This window comes from Meriones unguiculatus, chromosome 2 (assembly GCF_030254825.1).
Source record: "Meriones unguiculatus strain TT.TT164.6M chromosome 2, Bangor_MerUng_6.1, whole genome shotgun sequence".
In the NCBI taxonomy this organism is placed as follows: Eukaryota; Metazoa; Chordata; class Mammalia; order Rodentia; family Muridae; genus Meriones; species Meriones unguiculatus.
This window is the reverse complement of record NC_083350.1, coordinates 55480350-55502645: the sequence shown is the minus strand read 5'-3', so window position 1 is coordinate 55502645 and position 22296 is coordinate 55480350. Positions and strand designations below refer to the sequence as shown.

The 22296-nt window shown below is 48.7% G+C and overlaps 1 protein-coding gene across 1 annotated transcript in view; it reads right to left on the bottom strand.

Moving 5' to 3' along the window:
* Positions 1-22296, bottom strand: part of Myo7b (myosin VIIB) — a 78783-nt gene that overhangs the window by 29400 nt on the left and 27087 nt on the right. Inside the window, exons 7-16 of the mRNA XM_021643396.2 lie at positions 20226-20368; positions 18758-18871; positions 11651-11804; positions 9333-9409; positions 8269-8388; positions 7953-8095; positions 6602-6812; positions 6115-6250; positions 2599-2762; positions 2063-2200 (exon numbers count right to left, since the gene is read on the bottom strand). Coding sequence (XP_021499071.2) covers positions 2063-2200; positions 2599-2762; positions 6115-6250; positions 6602-6812; positions 7953-8095; positions 8269-8388; positions 9333-9409; positions 11651-11804; positions 18758-18871; positions 20226-20368 — 1400 coding nt within the window. The remainder of the gene's footprint in view (positions 1-2062; positions 2201-2598; positions 2763-6114; positions 6251-6601; positions 6813-7952; positions 8096-8268; positions 8389-9332; positions 9410-11650; positions 11805-18757; positions 18872-20225; positions 20369-22296) is intronic.

Sequence of the window (22296 nt, the reverse complement as noted above, 5' to 3'; positions counted from 1 at the left end):
TGACTGAGAGAACAAGCTAGACACAGGTGAAGACAGAACAATTCCAGCATGAGGAATAAAGACTTTTGTCTATAGTAGCTGCTATCCTAGCTTCTATGAAACAACCCCCCCTCCATATTATATATAATTGCTTCCTCTTTTAAAAGTACTTCACTTACTTACTATAATATTCATTTATTAGATTTATTTTCTATTACATTTATTTACCATGTGTGTCTGTGTACGTGTGTGCCGTAGCACGTATGTGGAGGTGAGAGGACAGCTTGTGGAAGCTGGTTCTCTACTTCCATCATGTGGGTCCTGGAGATCAGCCAGTGCTCATACCCACTGAGCCACTTGTCAGCTCACATGGAATTTTGTTTTGGGGCAGGAAGATGGCTCAGATGGTAATGTACTTTCTAGGAAAGTATGAAGAAATGAGTTTTGAGCCATCAGAACACACATTAAACACCACCACCACCACCAAATCTGGGCGTGTGCCGGCAATCCCAGTGATGAGAGGAAGAGATAGATCTCAGCTGGCCAGCTAATCTAGCTAAATCTGCAAGCTCTGGGGTCCTAGAGACTCCCTGTCCCAACAGAACGGTGAAGGGGCCAGAGAGATGGCTCAGCGATTCAGAGCACCCATGCTCTTGCCAGTAGACCCAAGTTTGATTCCTGACATCCATGTCCAGCTAGCTCACAATGGCATGTAACTCCAGCTCCGGGGATCTGACAGTCTCTTCTGAGCTCCCCATGCATGTGCCCATGGGAGGGGGCTGCTGGAGAGACGGCTCGGTAGTGAAAGAAGCCCGGCTGCTCTTCCAGAGGACCTGGGTTTACTTTCTAGAACCCACATTACAGCTCACAACTATCCATAACTCCAGTTCCAGTCCCACTTCTGGCCTTGGTGGGGGCATCAAGCACACACGTGGTACATGCGTACACGCGTGCAGGTGAAACATCCATACACACACAATGAAGTAATTTTAAAAAGCTACATAAGTTAGAGAGCACTAAAGGAAGACACACAATATCAAACTCTGTCATTTACGTGCATCTGTGACGCCCTACGCATATACGCACATGCATATATACACTAACAGGTATATGCAGGTATCTTTTTTATTCCCCTTAACATGGTTTTTAGTTATTTCGTTTTTGCAGATCATATTTCCCAGTTTGGGGAGCCCATGTGCCTTTGGAGGAGGTAGATTGGCTAGTTCAGGGCATCACAGGGTTAACTTGTCCCCACCACATGTGGAGAAAGCTCCTCCAGATCTTGCCACAGGAGCCTGTCTGACCTTCAGTTCCAGCCTTCGAAACAGCTGGTGCCCTTTGCTGGTGTGGCTTCTGTGTAGGAGATGTGCTGTAGCATCGCCTTCTGAGAAACATAGTGCCTCTTCTATCAAAAGGTTAGCTGAGACAAGGCCACTCGGGTCTAAGAAAATGCCATTTTGTAAACCCTCACATAAGTTTCTAGTTCCCAAATGTAACTTTGATTCGCCTGAGTTTCACCTTTCCAAATGCCAACGCTGGCCCAAAACGGCCAAATTGCACTGCTCCTTACAGATGAGCCAATAGTGTAAGAATGTGAGGCCAATGTCTGACCAACAAGAGCGTAACATGGAACCCTGGAACAATAAAGTCATGGCGGGCTTCCCACTAGGTGCTCTGGCTTGCCAGAGCTTGTCACTGCAGATCACCCCTCTACAGAGCTGAAGTTTTGCCTTTCAAAGATACTTCGGGTCATATGGGCATTCTTGTGACCATAGCTTCATTTCTAACATCCTATAGACAAGAATAAGTCTGACTTTATGGAAGATAAAAGATAATGAGGCCCAGAGAAGCTCAGAACCTGTCACACACACAGCAGACAAAGGATGGACTAAGGAGCTAGGGTGTGAGTGTGCTGAAGCTCCGCTGATCACTGAGCTGCAGCCAACTCACACCAGTTGTCTGTAACTTGGGGACAAGGGGCAGCTGTAATGCTGGCCACACCTTGGATGTCAACTCTAGGTGTCAAACTCAGCCTCTCAGTACCCTCCCCCACCCTGGCACACCCCCAGTCTCTCCCAGTTACCAATGGCTTCTTGTACTCGTTGGGTTTGATGCAGCGGATAAAGTAGGGCTGGCAGTGGGTAAGGATTCTCATCAGCTGGTCCAGCGACTGCTTGAACTGGCCTGCGAGGGTGAGCGGGCGCTTGGTGGAGTCTGATGGCTATGAAGAGGAAGCAAGGGGGTGTAAGGGCAGGAGAGCCTTGCCTGAGACTCCGTGGACCATGCCACAGTGAGGGGTGCCAGCCTGGACAAGTGTACACACTTCCTCCCTCATCCTCCCCACACTTTCTTCCTCCTCTCCTTTCCTTCTTCACTTCCTTCTCTCCCTCCCTCCTTCCTTCCTTCTCTCCCTCCCTCCTCCCCTCTTCTTCCCCCCTTTTCCCTCTTCTCTATTTCCCTCCTTTTCTACTCCCCTCTCTTCTTCCTTCCCTCTGTATTTCTCTCCTTCACTCCAACACAAGTTGCATGCTGGGGACTCCTGGTTAGTAAAGGGTCTCCCTGGTTACATCTGTCCGGCCCTGTGCGGTTGGAATTGATGATAGCAGGTAAGTAGCCCACCTTGAAGAGCTGGCTTCCTGCCTTCACCTGGCGGATGGTGCCGTGCCCCAGCTTTGTCTGTGGTGAGTCCAGGTTGAATATCTCCCTCAGGAACTTGTTTTTGGAGGAGTGAATCAGGGTGAGGATGTCTGTGCTCAGCACGTCTCGGTTTTTCTCCAGAAAGCCTGAGGGGACATCAAGGCTACCTTTCAGGCCAATTCAGCCCTTTCCTCCATCCCTCAAGTAAGATGAGCATGCCTAGAAAGATTCCAGAATGTTCCACTAAAGCATACTGTCTGCCTTCCACCCTGGACAGAACGTCAGTCTGCACCCAGCACTACGTCACTTCTGACCTCTAAACTCTTAAGCCCTCGAATCCCATCCTCACTCTCCACTGTTGTCTAATTGAATGCATTTAGTGGCTTCTGTGGCCTTGGGCATTCTGATAGGGTTGGAGGTTTTCCAATCGGAAGGCCAGTGTCCTGGGATTAAATTTCACCCATCCAAATATATTTGCTAGGGTCCTTGCTTCCAGTACATATACAGCTAGTATGGGTCTGCTGTGTTTGAAAAGAAGGCTTCATGCGCATGTATCTGTGCATGTTTGTTCAAGTGCCATGTCCACATATAACCTATGTATGTGGAGGTCAGAGAACATTCCTCGGTGATCTCTTTCTTTCTTTCTTTCTTTCTTTCTTTCTTTCTTTCTTTCTTCCTTTCTTCCTTTCTTCCTTTCTTTCTCTCTTTCTTTCTTTCTTAAATATGATTTCCGAAGATTGACTCCAGTCATCACATTTGCACAGAAAACACTTTATTAACAGAGCTACCACCTCAACCTGAAAAGGGGCCTCTAATGAAGGTAAAATGAGGTCCTGATGGTGGGTCTTGACTCAGTATGGCCAGTATCATTAAAAGAAGATATCAAGACACAGACCCTCTGGGAGAGGACTATGAGAGGTCACAAGGAGAGATGGCTACCTATGAGCCATGATCACATGAGGTTAGGGGTACACAGGGTAGCTCAGATGAAGACAAGACACTTTAGCATTTTTGTCTGTTGCTTTATGTATTTTGAGACCAGGTCTCGTATAGCCCAGGTTAGCTTCAGATTTGCTTTGTAGCTGAGGACGATCTTGAATGTCTAATCCTCCTGCTTCCACCTCCTGACTGGATTACAGGCCTGTACCCCTGTCCCCAGTTGTGTAGTGCTGGGGATCAAACAGCAGGGCTTTGTGCTTGCTAGGCAAGCACTTTGAGCTAAAAAACCCAGCCTCAATCATGTGTGAGAGTGTGGACGTGAGCAGGCCATGGTGGGGGTCAGAGGACTCCCCTTCCGTCCAGTTTGAGGTTGGATCTTTTGTTATTCAGCACTGTGCACACCAGGCTACTTGGCCCTTGAGCTTCTAGAGGTTCCCCTGCCTCTGTTTCTCATTTCACCACAGCAGTGCTGAGACTATGGATGTGAGATGTGTCTGGTTTTCATGTATTTTGGGTATCCTAAGTCAGGTCCTCATGCTCGGAGAAAGAAGTTTTTCCGAATCTTAGTATCCTCGTAAGTTTCATGTCACTTGAAAAAACAAGCAAGCAAAAAACAAAACAAAACAAAATTTCACTCTTGAACACTCAGGAGCATTGAAGATGGGTTCAATGTCCTCTTTGGGTTCTAGGACTTTGATTGTTAATATTGGTTGTCAATTTGGTTATATTTGGAATCAACTAAAATCCACATAGCTGGGCATGCCTGTGAGGGATTTGGATTAATTGGATCATTTGAAGTGAGAAGACCCACCCTACATCTGGATCATTTGAGGTCAGAAGACCCACCCTCTCTTGGCCACACATTCTGGTAGCAGCCTATACAAAAGGGCATGGAAGAAGGAAGCTTTTGCTTTTTGCCTGCTTGCCCTCACTCTCTGTGGCAAGTTCATTAGTTCTGTTGCCAAGGCCTTCCTTTGCTGTCATTATAATTTACTTCTCCAGGACTCCAACATAGGCCAAAGACCAACTGAGACATCCAGCCTCATGGACTGAACAACTACCAGATTCTTGGCTTTTGTGTTGGGAGACAGTCATAGTTGGACCAGCTGGGCCACAGTCTGTAAACTCTTCTAATAAATGCCCTTTTACTAACAGTTAATTCTATTACTTCTGTTCTTCTAGAGAGCCCTGACTAATATAGGGATCCTCTATTTTCCCAGAGCTTAAAGCCCGGATGTGGCAGGGACTGTGAAGGAGCCACACCATCTTCCTAGTTTTCCAGTAGAACTCTCCCACCTCCTGGCATCCTGCTTCCTCTAGATAAGCTTACCAGCCTTTCTGCCCTTTGTCTCTCTAAGGAAAAGCATGCAAACATAGTCTCTAGACTCGAGTCTCTACTTAAAGACTTTCCGCAACTACGAATGACGCCCACCTGCCATGTTCTCCTCTGACCACGAGGACACAATGGCCACCTTCCCATTCTAAGCACAGCAGGCTGACACCTTAGGCCTTCGTTTGTCTTTTCAAAACTGGGTATGACATGACTGCAGTGTGAAGTTAACTCATGGATCTAATATCTAAGACTAAAATCTAAACCCATGGTAAGAATATATGTGAGAGTAGCTGGGGATGTGGCTCAGTTGAGGGAGGAGGATCAGGAGTTCAAGGTAGTAAAACAAAACAACAATAAGCAAGAACAAAAGAATATATAGGAGAAAGCCAGGAGAAGTTACTCATGACTGTAATCCTAGCACTCAGAAGGCAGGGGCCTTAGAGGCCAGCCTGAGCTACATCGAAAGTTCCTGGGCAGGCAAGGCTGCATAGGGAGACCCTGTCTCAAAACAAAAGCAATGAAACAGAAAATCTTCACGACACTAGACCTGACAGTGGACTCTAAGCTATGACACAAGCAACAAAAGGAAAAGAGATAAACAATACTTCTTTAAAATAAAACCTTTGGCACCATTAAGAAAGTGAAATGAGCCATGTGGTGGTGGCACAGCGCCTTTAATCCCAGCATTCAGGATGCAGAGGCAGGTGAATCTCTGTGATTTTGAGGCTACCCTGGTCTATAAAGCTAGTTCCAGGGCAGCCAAGGCTACACAGAAAAACCCTGTATCAAAAAAAAAAAAAAAGAAATTAAGGAAGGAAGGAGGGAGGGAAAGAAGGAGGGAGCATGAGGGCTTGGGTTTGATCCCCAGCACCCACGGTAACAAACAGCAACTTCAAAAACCTTAGAGTAAGTGAAAGAAACCAGTCCTCAAGAGCACACATGATCTGTGCAGTGGTTAGCGTTCCGTCGGCTTGAATCTGAGTCACCTGCGGACAGGCCTCTCTGGGCCGGCCTGTGGGGGGTTACCTGCATTGCATTAAGCGAGGCCGAAAGACCTGCTCACTGCGGGTGGCACCACTCTCTGGCTGGGACCCTGGACTGTGTAAGTGGAGAAGAGGAGCTGGCGGCAGCCTGCGCTCATCCTCCTCTGTTCCCTCACTCTGTTCCCTCCTTCCCACGGTGTCCGGAGTTGGCTCCAGGCGGGTTATACGCAGAGCCACGCTCACCTCCTGCCTGGTAGTACACTTCACCCGCAAAGTGCGCAATCCCAAATCTGGTGTCGTGGATGTTCTTGGGTCTCAGGAAGAACTGGTTGTTGGCGTGGACGCCGTTCAGTTTCTGCAGCATAGTGACGTCTGTCCCCTGGAAGAGTCCAGAGGCTCTATGGGCTGAGGCCCCAGAGCCATGAGGAGGCAAAGCAAGCTGAGCTCAGGAGGATTGACGGCTCACCATCGGTGGGCAGCTAGCTCACACTGTGGTAGTAAGGGCTTAGGGTCTACCCCTTTGCCAGCTCTCCCACTCTACCCACTGGACAACCGTCCAGGTCCTTAGCGGTCTAGGAAGCCTTCCTGCGGGGTGGGGGGGGGAGGTGTGCTGATGAAGCTGCGGCAAGTTGTCAGGCACACCTTCCACGCCCAGCACCGGGGGGTTGCTTGGCCTCAGAGAGGACACTCGGGCTCTGGGACGCATGCAGGGGAAGGGGAAGGCACGTGCCTGTGGGAAGCGGCTCTCCTCATCGAGGAGGGAGATGATGCTCATGGGCTTGAGGGCCAGCATGTCTAGGATGGGCTGGTTGTCGGTGTAGTGGATGTAGTCCCAGGAGATGTTCTCCGACAGGTACTCCTCCTGCTCCATGGTGAACACATGTTTCACGAAGAATTGCTGAAGGTGCTCGTTGGCGAAGTTGATGCAGAGTTGCTCAAAGCTGCGAAATCAACACCACCATCATCTCAGGGTAGAGCAGGATCTGGCGCTGTGTACCACTGCAGCTCCAGCAGGGAGCCCCGGAGTCACGAGGCCTCTTTGCCCCAGGCATATGCTAGGTTCATGCAGAACCTCATCCACAGGTCCACCTCGAAGCGTGTACTCCCTTTTGCTTTGACTCCAGGGGACTCTCAGGGTCCAGGCTCTGACTCTAACAGCTCTGGAAGAGCACCGCCTCCTTCACTTCCTCACTGGCCGCCTGTTGCCTTTGACTCTGTCCTGGGTATCACCTGCCCATATTTGGCCCCTGCCCACCCTGTCTCCTCCCCCTGCCTTTATCACAGGTGTCTGGTAGTAATGCCTAGACCTACTTCCAGTAGCTCAGGGACACTGGAGCTGAGATGTCCTGCCTGACCTTACTTCTAAACTCAAGGGCCAGAAGTGGTCCCCAAAAGCCCCTAGATGAGTCAACACTATTGATTTCTGTTGTCAGCCTGACCCTGTGTGGTAAGACACCCTAGGTCAGGAGGAGGGTCAGCGGTTAAAGGGGGTGAGGAATGGCAGGAAGTAAGCCTGCCTCCTGAGGGTGGGTTTTAGTTACCTAGACTTCTTTGGGCACTGAGATGTTAAGACTCACTCGGGTTGTATTTGCAGAAGGCTCAGGCTTGCTTGCAGACACCCCAGCACTGTGAGTGGGGAACATGAATTCCTTGCTCCTAGCCCACTGGCCAGGGCAGAGTGAAGGAAGGGGAACAGGCACTCTTGAGCTTGGTCAGAACCAGCACTCGTGTGTGTGTGTGTGTGTGTGTGTGTGTGTGTGTGTGTGATGCACAGGTGCACTTGTGCATGTGTGCATGAGTGTGGAATCAACCTCAGATATTGGTCCTTGACCCAGCTTTGCTTTTTGATACTGGGTCTCTTTACCAGTTCAGCTAGCTGGGCTAGCCAGTGGATCACAGACACCCTCCTGTCTTTACCTCCCCAGCCCTGGCATCACAGGATGTGCCACTACGCTCATCTTTTCCCATGAGCCCCGAGAAAGAACACTCAAGGTTGCCTGATAAGCACTGTACTGGCAGAGCCATCTCTGTAGCCTTTCATCTGTTATTTTCAGGAATAATGTAGGTTGGGGTCTTCATACCTATTGTTCTGGAAGTTTTCAAAGCCAAATATGTCCAGAAGACCAATAGCCCTCCGCACATTTTGGGGATCCTGGGATGGTGGGGTGAAGATTGCAGCATTGATCTTCTTGACAATCCACAGGAAGAGCTGCCCATAGATGCCCTAGAGAGAGGCAGGGTGAAGCTTTGGTCTCTGAGGCAGAGGAAGAAGCCATGACCTTTCTAAGTTCACCCAGAGAGGCTGCATGCAGATCAGTGAAACTGACTACCCAAGGGATGCTACCCCCAAAGCTTCACCCATCCCTCTCTGTTCTGCCCTGCTCTGTGGCTTCATACCTTGACAAAGGCATCCCTCCGGTCAGCAGCCTGTGCAATGTTCAAGGGCCTGGACACGTACTCTCCACGGATGGGGATTGTGTGTTTGATCAAACAGTCCCGGAGAGCCTGGTGCTGCACCTGGGAAGAGAGTGTGACTGTATCGCACCTGTGCAGCAAAGCCAGGCTTGGGCCTCATGCCTGTTTCCTATTCCCTCTTGTGACCAAAGACCTCCTGATGGTGGGAAACACCCTTGACCAAACCCAGGCTCATGAGGGTCACAGTGTTGGTATCATGGGTGTCTTGTACAATGTTTATGAACCTGAACGTGCTGCTTTCCTGGGCTTGAGAAGCAGGCTGGTGCAGGGAGCACTCTGAGGCCAAATCTTGTTATACCCCAACTGAAATCATACATACCCCCGCCCCCCAACTAGAGGCTGAAAACCAAAAGGAGCATGAGAAGGTTGGAAGGGAATGGGACCTCCCCACCATGCAGAGGAGATAAACCGGGCTTGAGCCAAAGTTTTGGAGCACCTGCTATAGTTCGAATGTGTGTCGTTGAGTTTCTGTGTTGGACACATGATCCTGAAGTGTACGTGTCAGTGATGTTTGGGAGTGTGACTTTAGGACATGACTGGTTTTGTGAGGGTTTCTTTTGTTTTCCGAGACCTTCAAGGCTGAGCCGCAAACTAATTTGGACCAGAAAAGTCACAGCTCGTGTGGGCTAATACAAAGCGGATATTCTAACGTATATGGGGTTTGGGGCCCAAGAAAAGGCAATAGGGAGTGTATGGGTTAAAAGAGAAGGTTCTGAGAATAGAGCCACTGAAAGGCAGGAGAGGGTACAGAGAGGAAGAAGGCACTAAAGTTACACCCGTCACTTCAATTGTTTCAGCTTAACCTGCCCCCTCCCCCACCTTGGTCCCTACCTTCAGGCGTCCACAGTATACAGCTGGGCTCAGAGCCTGGGAGACACACATGGGGAACTGGACAGGGCTATGAGAACCAGGTTTTGGGCTCTGTCAGCCTAAGCCCCCAAGGCCTCTCACAAAAATCTGAACCAGCAGAGATAACGATCCAATACCTCTAGCAACTTCGCTGCGAAGGGGAAGGCCAGCGTCTCCATCACATCAGAGGAATCCAGGTTCTCAAAGACTGCAGCTGGGGAGAGAAGCAGAGGTCTTGAGAGAGAAATCTGAGGCGATGGATAGAGGGTCCCGGAAGGCTGGAGCTCTTTGCAGCACTGTGTTTACACCTTAGGGAGAGCACTGCTCAGCCAAGTACACCACTCCAGGGACCTTCTCCCGGCAGAGCGACTGTCCCCACTGATCACCAGCCGTTATCAACGTAGCTGAATTGATGGAACAGGCCCTGGTCCCCTGTGGCAGGTCACCGGGCTTAGTAGGGGATGGGAGGCTGTGTTCAGATACTGAGCAGACCCTGGCACGGTGAGCCTGACTGGGGTCTGATAGGAGGTGAGACAGGCGGCCAGCTTCCTTTGCTTCACCACGCTGTCTTTCGTAGCACAGACATTGTGTTTGTGCAGTCAGATGTGTCAGCGGAGCATCCGCTGCAAGCAGCCGTCTCTTGAGTATATCTCTGCCTCCACTTCCTCCTCGTCCAGTCGCTGCCCACCTCGGGACAGTTGCCTAAAGGGGACCGGGGGTGTTTTTATCTTAGCTTTAAACGCTGTGAGAGCTGAGGGTGTACCACAGTGGTAGAGTGCTTGCCTACGTGTACATAAGAGTCTGGGTTCGATCCCAAGCATCACACACACAAACATGTGTGTGCACTTAGACATCCTAGGTTCTATGAGAACCACTTATTTGCTTTTCCATTATCTTTTTATTGCCTACGTTATGTCCCTATGGCACTTAGGAGGTGTGTGTGTACGTGTCCCTATGTTTCCACAAGTGTGTGGCCAGAGGTCGACAGGTGGCTTCCCTGATTACCCTCCACCTTGTATTTTGTGTTTATGTGCATGTGTGTAATGTACATGTATGTGCACATATATTAATACATGTAGTGTAATGCATTAATGTGTAGATATGGGTGCTTTTGCACATGCATGCATGTAAGTGTGAGAGCCAGACATCAGTGTTAGATATCTTTCACTAAGAGCTCTAGGCTCCTGCGTGTGACGGCCACACCATCCCCCTAGAGTTACAAACACAAGCAAACTCCACCTTACTTTTTTTGAGACAGGGTCTCTCACTAAAGCTAGAGCTCACTCAATATAGCTAGACTGACTGGCTAGTGAGGCAGTCTGAGGGATTCCCCTGTCTCTGCCTCCCCAGCACTGGGATTAAGGTACACACTGCTGTACCTGGCCTTGAATGGGGGTATCAGAGATCCAAATCCAGTTTCTCAAACTTGTGCAGCAAACATTTTACTGACTGAGCCATCTCTCCAGCCCCCAGGTCCTGAGTTTTACTTTGTCTAAGTTCTGTGTTAGCATGATCTCTTTATCTGTGCTCTGAGCCCAGCCATCTTCCCACGATCCTGTCTACTTCCTCATGCTATGGTCACCTTTTTAAAAAAAAATATATTATTTCTATTTGTTTCTGGTTACATGCTGGATTTGTGTTTTTAAAACTATTGGAAAGAATTACGACTGATGTAGGTGTTTATCAGTAGTTTCCTCCAGAGAGGATTGTCAGTAATGGTCAAGTGTCTCAAGATGCCTCCGATCAGGGCCCTTTAATCCTCACAGCATTGTGATTTCTTACAAACTGGTTTTGTAGGTTCAAAGGTGAGTTAGTGTACTTTGGTTCACCCTGTCCATATACGTGGGTAAACTTCTGGGATCCCAGTTGATGATGGAATGATTGGAATGATTGACTTGATTCTTAAAAAAAAAAATCTTTTGTGTATGTGTGGATATATATGTTGGAGGACTTCCTTAACCATTCTTTTTTCTCCTCCTCCTCCTCTTCCTCTTCTTCTTCCTCATCTTCTTCTTCTTTTTGAGACAGACTCTTTCTGTCCTGGAGCTCACTTTTTCAGCTAGTACACTGTCCTGTCAGTGAGGTCTGGGGTCTTCCTGTCGCTGTTTCCCTACCACTGAGATTGCAGGCAAGTGCCACCATGCCAGGCTTTTTACACAGGTCCTGGGGATGCAAACTCAGGTCCTTATGATTGCCTGGCAGGCACCTTACTCATAGCTACCTCCTCAGCCCATACCCTGATTCTTTACCTGTAGTTGCTCTGTGCCTTCGTGTTTTTTCCTCAAACCTGGGAGGATTGCTAAATCATAGCCACATTTTTAGGATGTATTTTTCCAAAACTGGGTTGAGTCACATGATCTTTCTGGTTTAAAGACCCAGGGACTTCTTTCCCCTGCTGTCCTTGTTCCTCTACTCTTCCTCCCCAGAGATGTTATCAAGACAAAAACAAAATTACCCATAAACCCCACGTTCCCCAGGTGGAGGATAGCTGCCAGCAGCTTGCTGATATCCCAGTTCTCGGAGTCTGAGAAATGGAGGATCTTCATGGCCGAGCGAACGTGTGCGTAGTCCTTGGCATCACTGAGCCCCTCGTAGGATGTGCAGTTTCCCTGCCAGAACAGGACATTTCAGCTGACAGAGCCACCCCAGGTCTCACCTCCTCCATCCAGGAGCCAGCAAGGCCAAGGTGTCTCAGAAACTTAGTTAAAGGTCTGTCGGAGGTTGGTCTAATGCTAATGACTGGCCCTCAGGATTTAGTTACTGCCCACCAAATACGCCCATCCTTGTTTGTGTAAACCTGCTTAAAACAGTATACCTGACTGGTTCATTAAGTGGCCTATACCTGGACAAGGCAGAATGGGGTAGGTGGCAAAGGTTCCCAGGCCTTTGGGTTCAAGAGAGAATCACGAGGACAGACAGAGAGGAAGAGAGGAAGAAGGAAGGAGACACGATGGGTGAGCCTGGAAAAGAAACCACATAGGGCCAGGAAGAAGGACTCCAATAATGATGTGAAAAGGCCCAGATGAAGAATAAAAGCAAGTATTTATAAGATTATGGACAGAAGATAGGCTGGTTAAGGAGGATGGCCTTGGATGGGGGCTGGGAGATGGATGGTGAGCTTATGTAGACATCGTAGTAAGAACATCTGCCCAGCCCAAGGTAAATACGGCAATTATAAAATCTAACAGGTGCCTGCATCTCATCATTTGTGATAGCAGGTTAGATAATACTGCCATGATAATCATACGACTAATAGTAAATAATATCTAGCCCAACAGCTTACTTATTTATTTATTTACTACAACAAAGGTCCCTGAAAAGTCAACATATAAGCTCTGGGTGAACTCTGCAGGGCAACAGTCATGTGCCCAAGCCAAGCAATCAAATCAAGGTGTTTTCAGAGGCAAAGCCACATGGAGATATTCTAGGAAGACACTTGTTCTCCTTCATTTGGCTTTGAAACAATGGAGCCTAAGAAACTGGAATTTCCCCAGGAATTTCCTCCCGGGAGAAGGACAGGCCTAGTGCCAGCCAGAAGGAGAGACTATCTCTCAGACTACCTCTTCGGAGGACTGAAGCTGAGACAAGGCTGCTTAGCTTTGTGTAGCTCTTGCCTTCCATTTAAACCCGTGTTGTCTGCACAGACTGGCCTGAAAGACACCTGACTTCATTGTGCCTCTTCCCAGAATAAATCTCCTTTCTCTGCTTTGCCCATGATCATTTGTTTGATTAGCTCATTGAGGACAGGTGGATGAGCCTTGTTAGAGCTGCCTGGACCCATACTCTGACCCTGGCAGCTCTGGTGGCACCACAGCTAAAGCACACCTTGGTTTTGCCACAGCAGCACTGGGTGACCATGAGTGAGTCCCTTCTCTGGAACTCTATTTGTCATCCGTCTGTCTTGAGCATGCCTGGCCTGTCTATAGGGAATGCTGTGGGCTCATTCCCACAGGAAGCACTTCTCAAGGCTGGCTACATAGCAAGACCTGTGCTCCTATGACCTGCAAGTCTTCACAGCTACTGTATATGTAAGAGGGGCAGGTAAGTGGCCAATGGCCTTTAGCTATTACCCGTGCTAAGACCAAAGAGACCAAACCAGCCCTTCTGGGAGGTAGAGAGGTTCCCTGCAGAAAGCGTTTGAGCTGGGCCTTCACAGGGCAGAGGGTGGTGGGACAGAGTCTGGGGGTGGGGTACAAGGGCTGCTGCAAGGAGGGTCAGATTTTGGAGGAGTATGAAGCCATGCCAAAGATCTTGAACTAGTAGCGACTCATGTCTATCAGGGGGGCGTGTGTGGGGAGCCGAGACTCAGATGCCACTAGCTGGCGCTGACATCTCGCCCTCAAAACTTAAACCTCCAGGGTGCATGCGTAGATGCGTATACACGCTAAAGATTGCGTGAGCACGCTAAGGATTGCGTAGGCACGCCGGTAAGAGTGAGCAGCCAACCAGGGTATTGACACGTCACAAGGCCGCTAGCATAATGGTCCTAGTCATCAGGCGGGGTAAAAGTAAGCAGCCAGTCAGGGTATTCACACGTCACTCAGGTGCGACCCCGGGCTTATATAAACAGCGCTACTCCGGGGCCCGTCCTCTCCTTCGATCTCTTCCTTCCCCGTTTCCCCGCCCGGGGCCGCGGCCCTCGGGAAGCCGCCCGCGCCCACGAGGTGGCCGGGCGGCCTCTCTCTCCCCTCTTCATCGCGTGACTAATAAAGTTTACTGCGGAAGGATTCCTGTGGTCGCGTGCGTTTCTGCCGGCGAAACATTCACGCGGCGGCTCCCAACATCTGGTGCCGAAACCCGGGAACATTGCTGGGTAAGGAGGGCCCCCTTTAGTGGGGAGGAATTCAGAACCGCAACATTAAGGTTTGTCCTGAAAGACATGTTCGATCTCGACTTATCCCGTTTCTCATTTCGGCTAGCGGAAGCCCTTATGGCCTTCTCTGCTGTGATAGCCGCCATAGCTTTCCTTTTTTTGGTCTCGTGCAAATTCAAGGACTGCCTCGGGAGAAAGAGGAGTAGCAGGAGATTAAGGATAGGGGGGTTGCAAGACAACATGCCAGAATCAGGACGTGAGATGAGGTTAAGGGTCCCAATGGATAGAGATAGGGACGTCTCTAAGAAAAAAGGCCCTTCTGTGGACGTTAAAGCCACGGAAGAGAGAGGTCAGGGAAAGGACGCCCTGGTAATAAGAGGTAAAAGAAAAAACCCAATTAAAAGGCCTCTTTATCCAATAAGATTAAAATTCCCGCTAAATGCCTGGGCGCAGCCATCTTGGCTTTCATCAGAGGCTTCCACGTGGCTGGCAACTGGGCGCAGCCATCTTGGCTTTGGGAAAAATGGGCGGGACCTTGGGTATGTCAGCGGTCCCCACGTGGCCGGCGCCATCTTTGATTCAGGCTAGGAGGCCCCTGCCTCCCATGTGCTCTCCATATAATTCATTTAAAAGACTGGTGATTGTTCATTACAAAATGTTTTTATGCTCTTTTAAGAAAAAAAAAATTCTAGCTAATAGGTTTGATATGGCTAAAATAATTTTTACAGTTTAAAATTGTTCTGTTAAGCAGTTAATTTTAAAGCTTGTTTAATCATTAAAAAAATTTTGGTTGTGGGGGATTATAGATGCTCCACAGTGTTTACTGTATCAGCAACACCTAGTGGCTGTACTTGGTGTTGTCAGTCGCAGCCTGCTAATGCTAACACATGGCCTGCCGCCATAATGGTTCAGCAATTAAAGACACGTAAAGCTGTAGTTTGGCTGCCATGTTTGTTTAGGGTTTCCAGCTAAGTTTAGGGTTTCCAGCTGAGTTCAGTTACACGTGGCCAGCCACCATACTGGTCCGGAGATAAAGAGGGTAAAGCTATGAGTTTGCCACCATTCTGTTCAGGTACTGTTCAATTTTATTTAAAGATTCCTTCTGCTGAATTAAAGCCCCTATTTGATATTTTAGAAGGGGATGTTCATATTTCTTCACCCAGAGCCTTAACACCGGCTGCAAGCCACGCTCTGCGAGTGGTAGAAAATGCTTTACAGGATGCCCAATTAAAACGTGTAGATAAAACTAAGGCCTTTGACCTGTGTGTCATTAAAACTAAACATTTGCCAACTGCTGTATTATGGCAAGGTGGGTCCTTAGTGTGGGTTCATCCCAATGCCTCTCCTACAAAAATTATTAAATGGTATCCGGATGCAGTCGCTCAACTCGCACTTCGTGGGTTAAAAACAGCCATTACATACTTTGGGAGGGAGCCAAAGTCTTTAATAGTGCCTTATACGGCTCACCAAGTTCAGGTATTAACTGCTACCTCTGATATTTGGGCGGTGCTGGTTACCTCTTTTAGTGGTTCAATTGATAATCATTATCCAAAACATCCTATTTTGCAATTTGCCTTAACTCAGGAGGTAGTCTTCCCGCATGTAACGTCCCAAAAGCCACTTCGGGATGGACTGGTAGTCTATACAGATGGGTCAAAAACAGGAATAGGAGCTTATGTGGTTAATAATAAAGTTATTTCTAAGCAATATCATGAGACCTCGCCTCAAATTGTGGAATGTTTAGTGGTGTTAGAAGTTTTGAAAAAATTTCCAGGTCCCTTAAATATTGTTTCTGATTCTAGTTATGTGGTAAATGCAACCAAAATCTTAGAGGCTGCTGGATTAATTAAAGCGTCTAGCAAGCTTGCAAAAATTTTTCAAAAGATTCAGTTTGCCTTAATTACCAGAAGATACCCTGTTTTTATTACACACATCAGGGCTCATTCCGGTCTACCGGGGCCCATGTCCCGTGAAAACGACCTGGCAGATCGAGCCACAAAGATGATTGCATTTGCCCTCCTTTTAAATTTAGAATTGGCTAAGGAGTTTCATAAAAGATTTCATGTTACAGCTGAGACATTGCGTAATCGATTTAACATAACTAGAAAGAAAGCTAGAGATATTGTTACCCAATGTCAAAATTGCTGTCAATTCTTAACTGTGCCTCATGTTGGGATTAATCCCAGAGGAATCTGTCCACTACAAGTGTGGCAGATGGATGTCACCCACATTTCATTTTTTGGTAAACTTCAATACTTGCATGTTTCTGTTGATACTTGCTCTGGAGTTATGTTTGCTTCTCCCCTGACTGGAGAAAAGGCAGCCCATGTTATTCAACATTGCCTGGAGGCACGGAGTGCCTGGGGAAAGCCCAAAATTCTAAAAACTGACAATGGGCCAGCCTATACTTCTCAAAAATTTAAACAGTTTTGTCATCAGATGGAAATAACCCATCTCACAGGGCTCCCCTACAACCCCCAAAGCCAGGGCATCATTGAACGTGCTCACCGCACCCTAAAATCCTATTTAATAAAACAAAGGGGAGGAGTCCAGGAGGCTCTGCCCTCAGTGCCACGAGTGACGGTTTCACTGGCACTCTTCACTCTCAATTTTTTAAATTTGGACAGTCAAGGCCATTCGGCTGCTGATCGCCACTGTTCAGGGCCTAACAGGCCCAAGGAGATGATTATATGGAAGGATGTCTTAACTGGACAGTGGAAAGGCCCGGATCCTATTTTAATAAGATCCAGGGGAGCTGTCTGTGTTTTTCCACAGGAAGAAAACAATCCATTCTGGGTACCGGAGCGCCTCACGCGAAAGCTCGTGACAGCTGAAGATGATCTTCCAACAGACACACCTGCTACTGCTGAAAGAATCAAGGACAGCGAGGAGGACCACTAATTCTACTCGAGTGGATTCATTGCCCACAGACTGGCTTTACCCTGGGTTTCTTCTGCCTTTTCTTACTTCAGATTGGGTGGGGGTCGGAATGTTTGGTGTAGCATTGTGTCGTGGCTTAGTGTTTTTTACTCTGGTTGTTCTGCAAACTCTATACCCAAAACAAACGTGACTAGGTCGCAATCGCGCAAGCACTAGCACCCTTGGAACAAGGATCGTCTCCCAAAAATTTGGTTATCCATGTTAAAAAATTAAAACAGACTGTGACACTCAGTCGATGCACCTCAGGGGTTTCACCCATTGCACTGAGTCGATGAGTGATCCAGGTTAATGTTGCCTTTGCCTAAACGGTTATGGTACCTAGACAGGAGGGTGACAGCTCTTGCACTCCCTGGAATTTTATTCCATTGCACGGGAATGAGTGTCACCTCCTTTCTGAGATGTGGTACCTAGACAGGAGGGTGACAGCTCTTGCACTCCCTGGAATTTTATTCCATTGCACGGGAATGAGTGTCACCTCCTTTTAAAAATCTTCTCCCCTAGCCCCTGCACCCAGAGGACTTGTTTCCATTGCACCTGGTGGGGTAAGGGAGTAATCTAAAGCTTTTGATCGCTTACTCCCCAAAGAAGGAGTTTGCTTGATCGAGCTTAGGGCCCTCTTGTACCGTGCTCATAGGCTTTTAGGCAGTTTTCATTTATTTATTTATAACAAAAAGGGAGATGTGGGGAGCCGAGACTCAGATGCCACTAGCTGGCGCTGACATCTCGCCCTCAAAACTTAAACCTCCAGGGTGCATGCGTAGATGCGTATACACGCTAAAGATTGCGTGAGCACGCTAAGGATTGCGTAGGCACGCCGGTAAGAGTGAGCAGCCAACCAGGGTATTGACACGTCACAAGGCCGCTAGCATAATGGTCCTAGTCATCAGGCGGGGTAAAAGTAAGCAGCCAGTCAGGGTATTCACACGTCACTCAGGTGCGACCCCGGGCTTATATAAACAGCGCTACTCCGGGGCCCGTCCTCTCCTTCGATCTCTTCCTTCCCCGTTTCCCCGCCCGGGGCCGCGGCCCTCGGGAAGCCGCCCGCGCCCACGAGGTGGCCGGGCGGCCTCTCTCTCCCCTCTTCATCGCGTGACTAATAAAGTTTACTGCGGAAGGATTCCTGTGGTCGCGTGCGTTTCTGCCGGCGAAACATTCACGCGGCGGCTCCCAACAGGCGTGCACTGTGAGATCTCCTTAGCTGAATGTAGATGATAGGTCAAAGCTGGCCACAGGGTCAACCTAAAAGAAAACTACTGCCACATCTAGGAGAGGAGTGGAGAAGACTTTGAGGGAGTGACCAGAGAAAAGAGGGTATATAGTAGAGCGATCCAAGGGGTAGAACCTAACACTCCCTCATTAACTAACACAAGCCCACAGCTGCACAAATCTCATTGTCTTGGAAAGGAGGGATCAGGAAGAGCAAGGTTCATGTTCTGAGAGCTTGTAGTCTGGGTGAACCTACAAGGATGGGTTCAAGGGTCTGTGTATACCCGTCTATCTTCTATTGTGCTGGGAGCCTCTTGTAGGCCTATAGGAATTCAGAAGAAGATGGGGTATGAGGGAAAGGACTGGAACCTTAGATTGGGGTCCCAGGAGTACATGGATCAAAGGGGAAATAGGAAGTAGGCCACAAAGATGCTCATAAAATTGCTTCCCAACAGGAAGGAAAGGGACCTAGCACTGACCTCAGGGCCCAGCTAGAGGAGAGGCAGCCCAGCAGCCAAGATTGAAGTTTGAACATGTGCGAGGCCTTCCTTTCCTCCCTTTGCCTCTGAGGAGCAAGTTGGGAAGAGAAACAGGGGAGCTCACCATGGTCAGGTAGTGGTACTCAGAGGGCATGCCCAGACCCAGCAGTTTCTTCTCCTCCAGGCTCATCCCCATCAGCATGCAGTAGAAAATGTGGTAGTTACGCTCCTCTGCAGCCTAGGAGAAAAGGCATCGAAAGAGACACATGAGCAAGACCCTCAGAACTTCTCCAGTTTCAGCTTGAGGAACTCCCAGCCACGTGTGGCTGTGGCATTTACCAGCCTGAACCCCTAGGTCACCTATGTTCCAAGAAGCAGAGGATTCTGGGTACCATGAGCCAAGAGGCTAGCCTGACGTTAGATTCATCTTGACTTCACTTCCTATCCCAGAAAGCCATACAGGACTCTGCAACTCATCATTTCATGGCATTTATGGTCACTCTGTGACTAGAGAGCCAGTGGCCATGGGCTTGGGCAGAGGGGAGGTTTGTAAATACTGTCCGTAACCACATCCTCACTGTGAAAATTCACTGTCTTCATCATGTGTTGTTGTGAAGTAAGCTTTTTTCCACCCTGTCTTTCCCCATCTTCGAAATCTCCACTTCTCCCTTCACAGAAGCCCTTCAGGGTTTGCGTTTCTTATGGACCTCAAATTCACTTACATAATTTACATATATATATGTATGTATACACTTTGATTTATGTATGTGTTCTTGTGTGTGCAGGCATGCTTGTACGGCATGAATGTGAAGGCCCTAGAACAATCTTGGATATAGTTCTTGGGAGTCCACCTTGGTTTTTGTTTGTTTGTTTGTTTTTGGCCTAGAACGAGGAAAGTTGACCGGCTAGCTGGTGGCAAACCCCAGGGGTCCTTCTGCCTCTGTATCCCCAGTCTTGGTCCATGGCCTTCCGTACCATTACCCAGGGCCCCTGCCACAGCTCCCAAAGCACTTTGACTTAGATTTGCTCTAGCCAGTGGAGGTGAGGCACCAAAGAACGAAAAAGGAAAGGTACGTGGATGAAAGAGGATTAGAAGTTCAAACTTACCCGCAGCTACATAGCAAGTTAAAAAAAAAAAAAAAAAAAAAGACATGTTGGGGCCAAGGAGATGGCTCAGCTGGTAAAGTACTTGCCATGCAAGCACAAGGGTAGGAGTTCAAATCCCCGCTACTCGTATAAAAAGCTGAATATGGCGGTATACACCTGTAATCCCAGTGCTGGGTGACAGAAACTGAACCTCTGGGGCTTGCTGGCCAGACAATCTTGTTGAATGAGCGAGCTCGAGATACAATGAACAACCTCATACCCCAAAATAAGGTGGCAGGTGAGAGAGCCAACCCTGACTGGCTACACACGTGTCTCTGCCCACACACAAACATGCACACATCATGCATGCCTATGTACAAGTTGTATGGACAAGAAAGTCAAGGCTGAGGATATCCAGTTGTTCCCTTTGCGGCGATACTGAGAAGCTCATGGGAGGTGACAGAGGCGGGAGGATGGCAGGGAGGAAGTCCTGGGGGTGGTCTCACCTGCCGGCAGACCCTCGACTTCTCCAGGAGGAAGTGCTCGATGCTGGCGCCCTCGATCACTCCGCTGGAGTTGAAGTGGATGTCGATGTACTTGCCGAAGCGGCTGGAGTTGTCATTGCGGATGGTCTTGGCGTTGCCAAAGGCTGAGGTGGGAATGGAGGGGCTCCCAACAGGAGCAGGGAGGAGAAAAATTCTGTTTATTTAAAGGTCATCTGGGCAGGTTCTCAGAGGAGGTGGGTGAAAGATCTGGAGTCTGAGATTCAAGGATCAACAGTGAAGTGGCTAGCCTTTGGGAGAAGAAGTTCATTTTTCCAAAGCTATTCATGCTTTGGATAGACGGACAGACAGACAGCATGACCACAAGACTGCAGATAGACAGCAACTCTGCAGCCTTGAAGAGAGTTCCGGTCCACATGGCAGAGTGGGGGTCTCTTCTTACAGATGTCAGAGGAAGGGGGGTTTCTGCCACCTAGCTGAGGAGTAGCCTACATTTGGGGAGGATTTGGGGATGTGGAATAAGAGAAGAGGGGGGAAAGCACATCTAATTGAGGTAGCAGCAGCCATCCTGGTGTCAAAGGTCTTGAGCCTGTAAACTCTCTTGGGGAAGTGAGATTGGAATCCAGGCAGCCAGGGAGTTGGTGAGGACGTTAGAGTCACAGCCTGGCTTTTTGTAGGGGAGTTGGTATTTATTTCCCTTTCAGCAGCATAAGAAAGAGGCTGCTTCAGGTAAACATAGCTCGAAAGCCCCTAGTCTGTAACGGGACAGTGGAGAGCCTGCAGTTAATTGAAGGCTGAGGACGGTCATTCAGATAGGCACGGCAGGCAAGGGACAGTATGGGAAAGCTAGCTTGTCAGAAGGCTCCCGTAGAGTAGGAATCTGGCCTGATTGTAGACCAAGAGAAGAGGAAAGAAGGCTGGCCAAATGAGGAGGCTAGGTGGCTTACAGCTGTGAATGCTACACTCGGAATTTGAGAAGGCCTCCTGCAGGGGCCGAAGGAGGCAGGGAGGCCTCTGAGGGCCAACAGAGCGGTTGTGCTTGGTGAGTGGTCAGCCTTAAATACATATACATAGATGCTACACTAAAAAGACTCAGCATGTCGTATACACACACACACACACACACACACACACACACACAATTAAAGAAGATGAGGCTGCAGAGAAGGCTCAGCAGTTAAAAGCACTGACTTTTCAGAGGAGCTGGGCTGACTCCCAGCACCCACATGTGGCCTAAAACCATCTGTACCTCCAGCTTCAGGGAATGTGACACCTTCTTCTGGTCTCCACAGGTCACCACATCCATGAGGTGCAAAGGCACACATGTAGGCAAATCACTCATGCACATAAGATAAGAATCAATAAAATATATAAAAAAATAAGTACACTAGAAGAGGTCACGAATTTAAAGGAGAGTTGGAGGGACACAGAAGGAGTTGGGGGAGAGAGAGGGGAAGGTGAAAATCTTGTAAATACGGTATTCATGAAGAAATTCTCAAAAAAAAAAAAAAAGGAAAAGAAAGGAGCAGAAAAAAAGAGACGACTCAGGTGACAAGACAGAGGTGGGATGGGAAGCATGAGTGTCACAGCCTGACTCCCCTCAGAAGGGGCAGATGGCAACAGAAGGAAATATGTGGATTTTAGCATGGACCCAAAGTATCTTTCGTAGAGCTTCTCATATGACCCACAGAACTGGGGAAACTGTCAGAATCAAAATGAAGTCCTTTGTGTCAAACGTTTAGTGATGACAGTAACAAAAAAGCAGGGACACTGGGAGGCTCTCACGCCCGTAAGCCCACGAAGGCAGGAACAGGAGGCCCGCTGCCTGCCAGCCTAGCCAATCGGTGAGCTCCCGACTCAGTGAGAGCCGCCCTATCAGAAACCAGGTGGAGCCTGGAGGATGGCTCAGGAGTCAGGAGCACATGCAGAGGACTGCAGCTTGGTTTCCAGCATTTTGTGGCTCACAACTGCCCCTAACTCCAGCTGCAAGGCATATGACACCCTTTCCTGGCTTCATCAGGCACTCACATACTTACACACAAGGCACATAACATCAGCCTCTGTTCTCCATGTG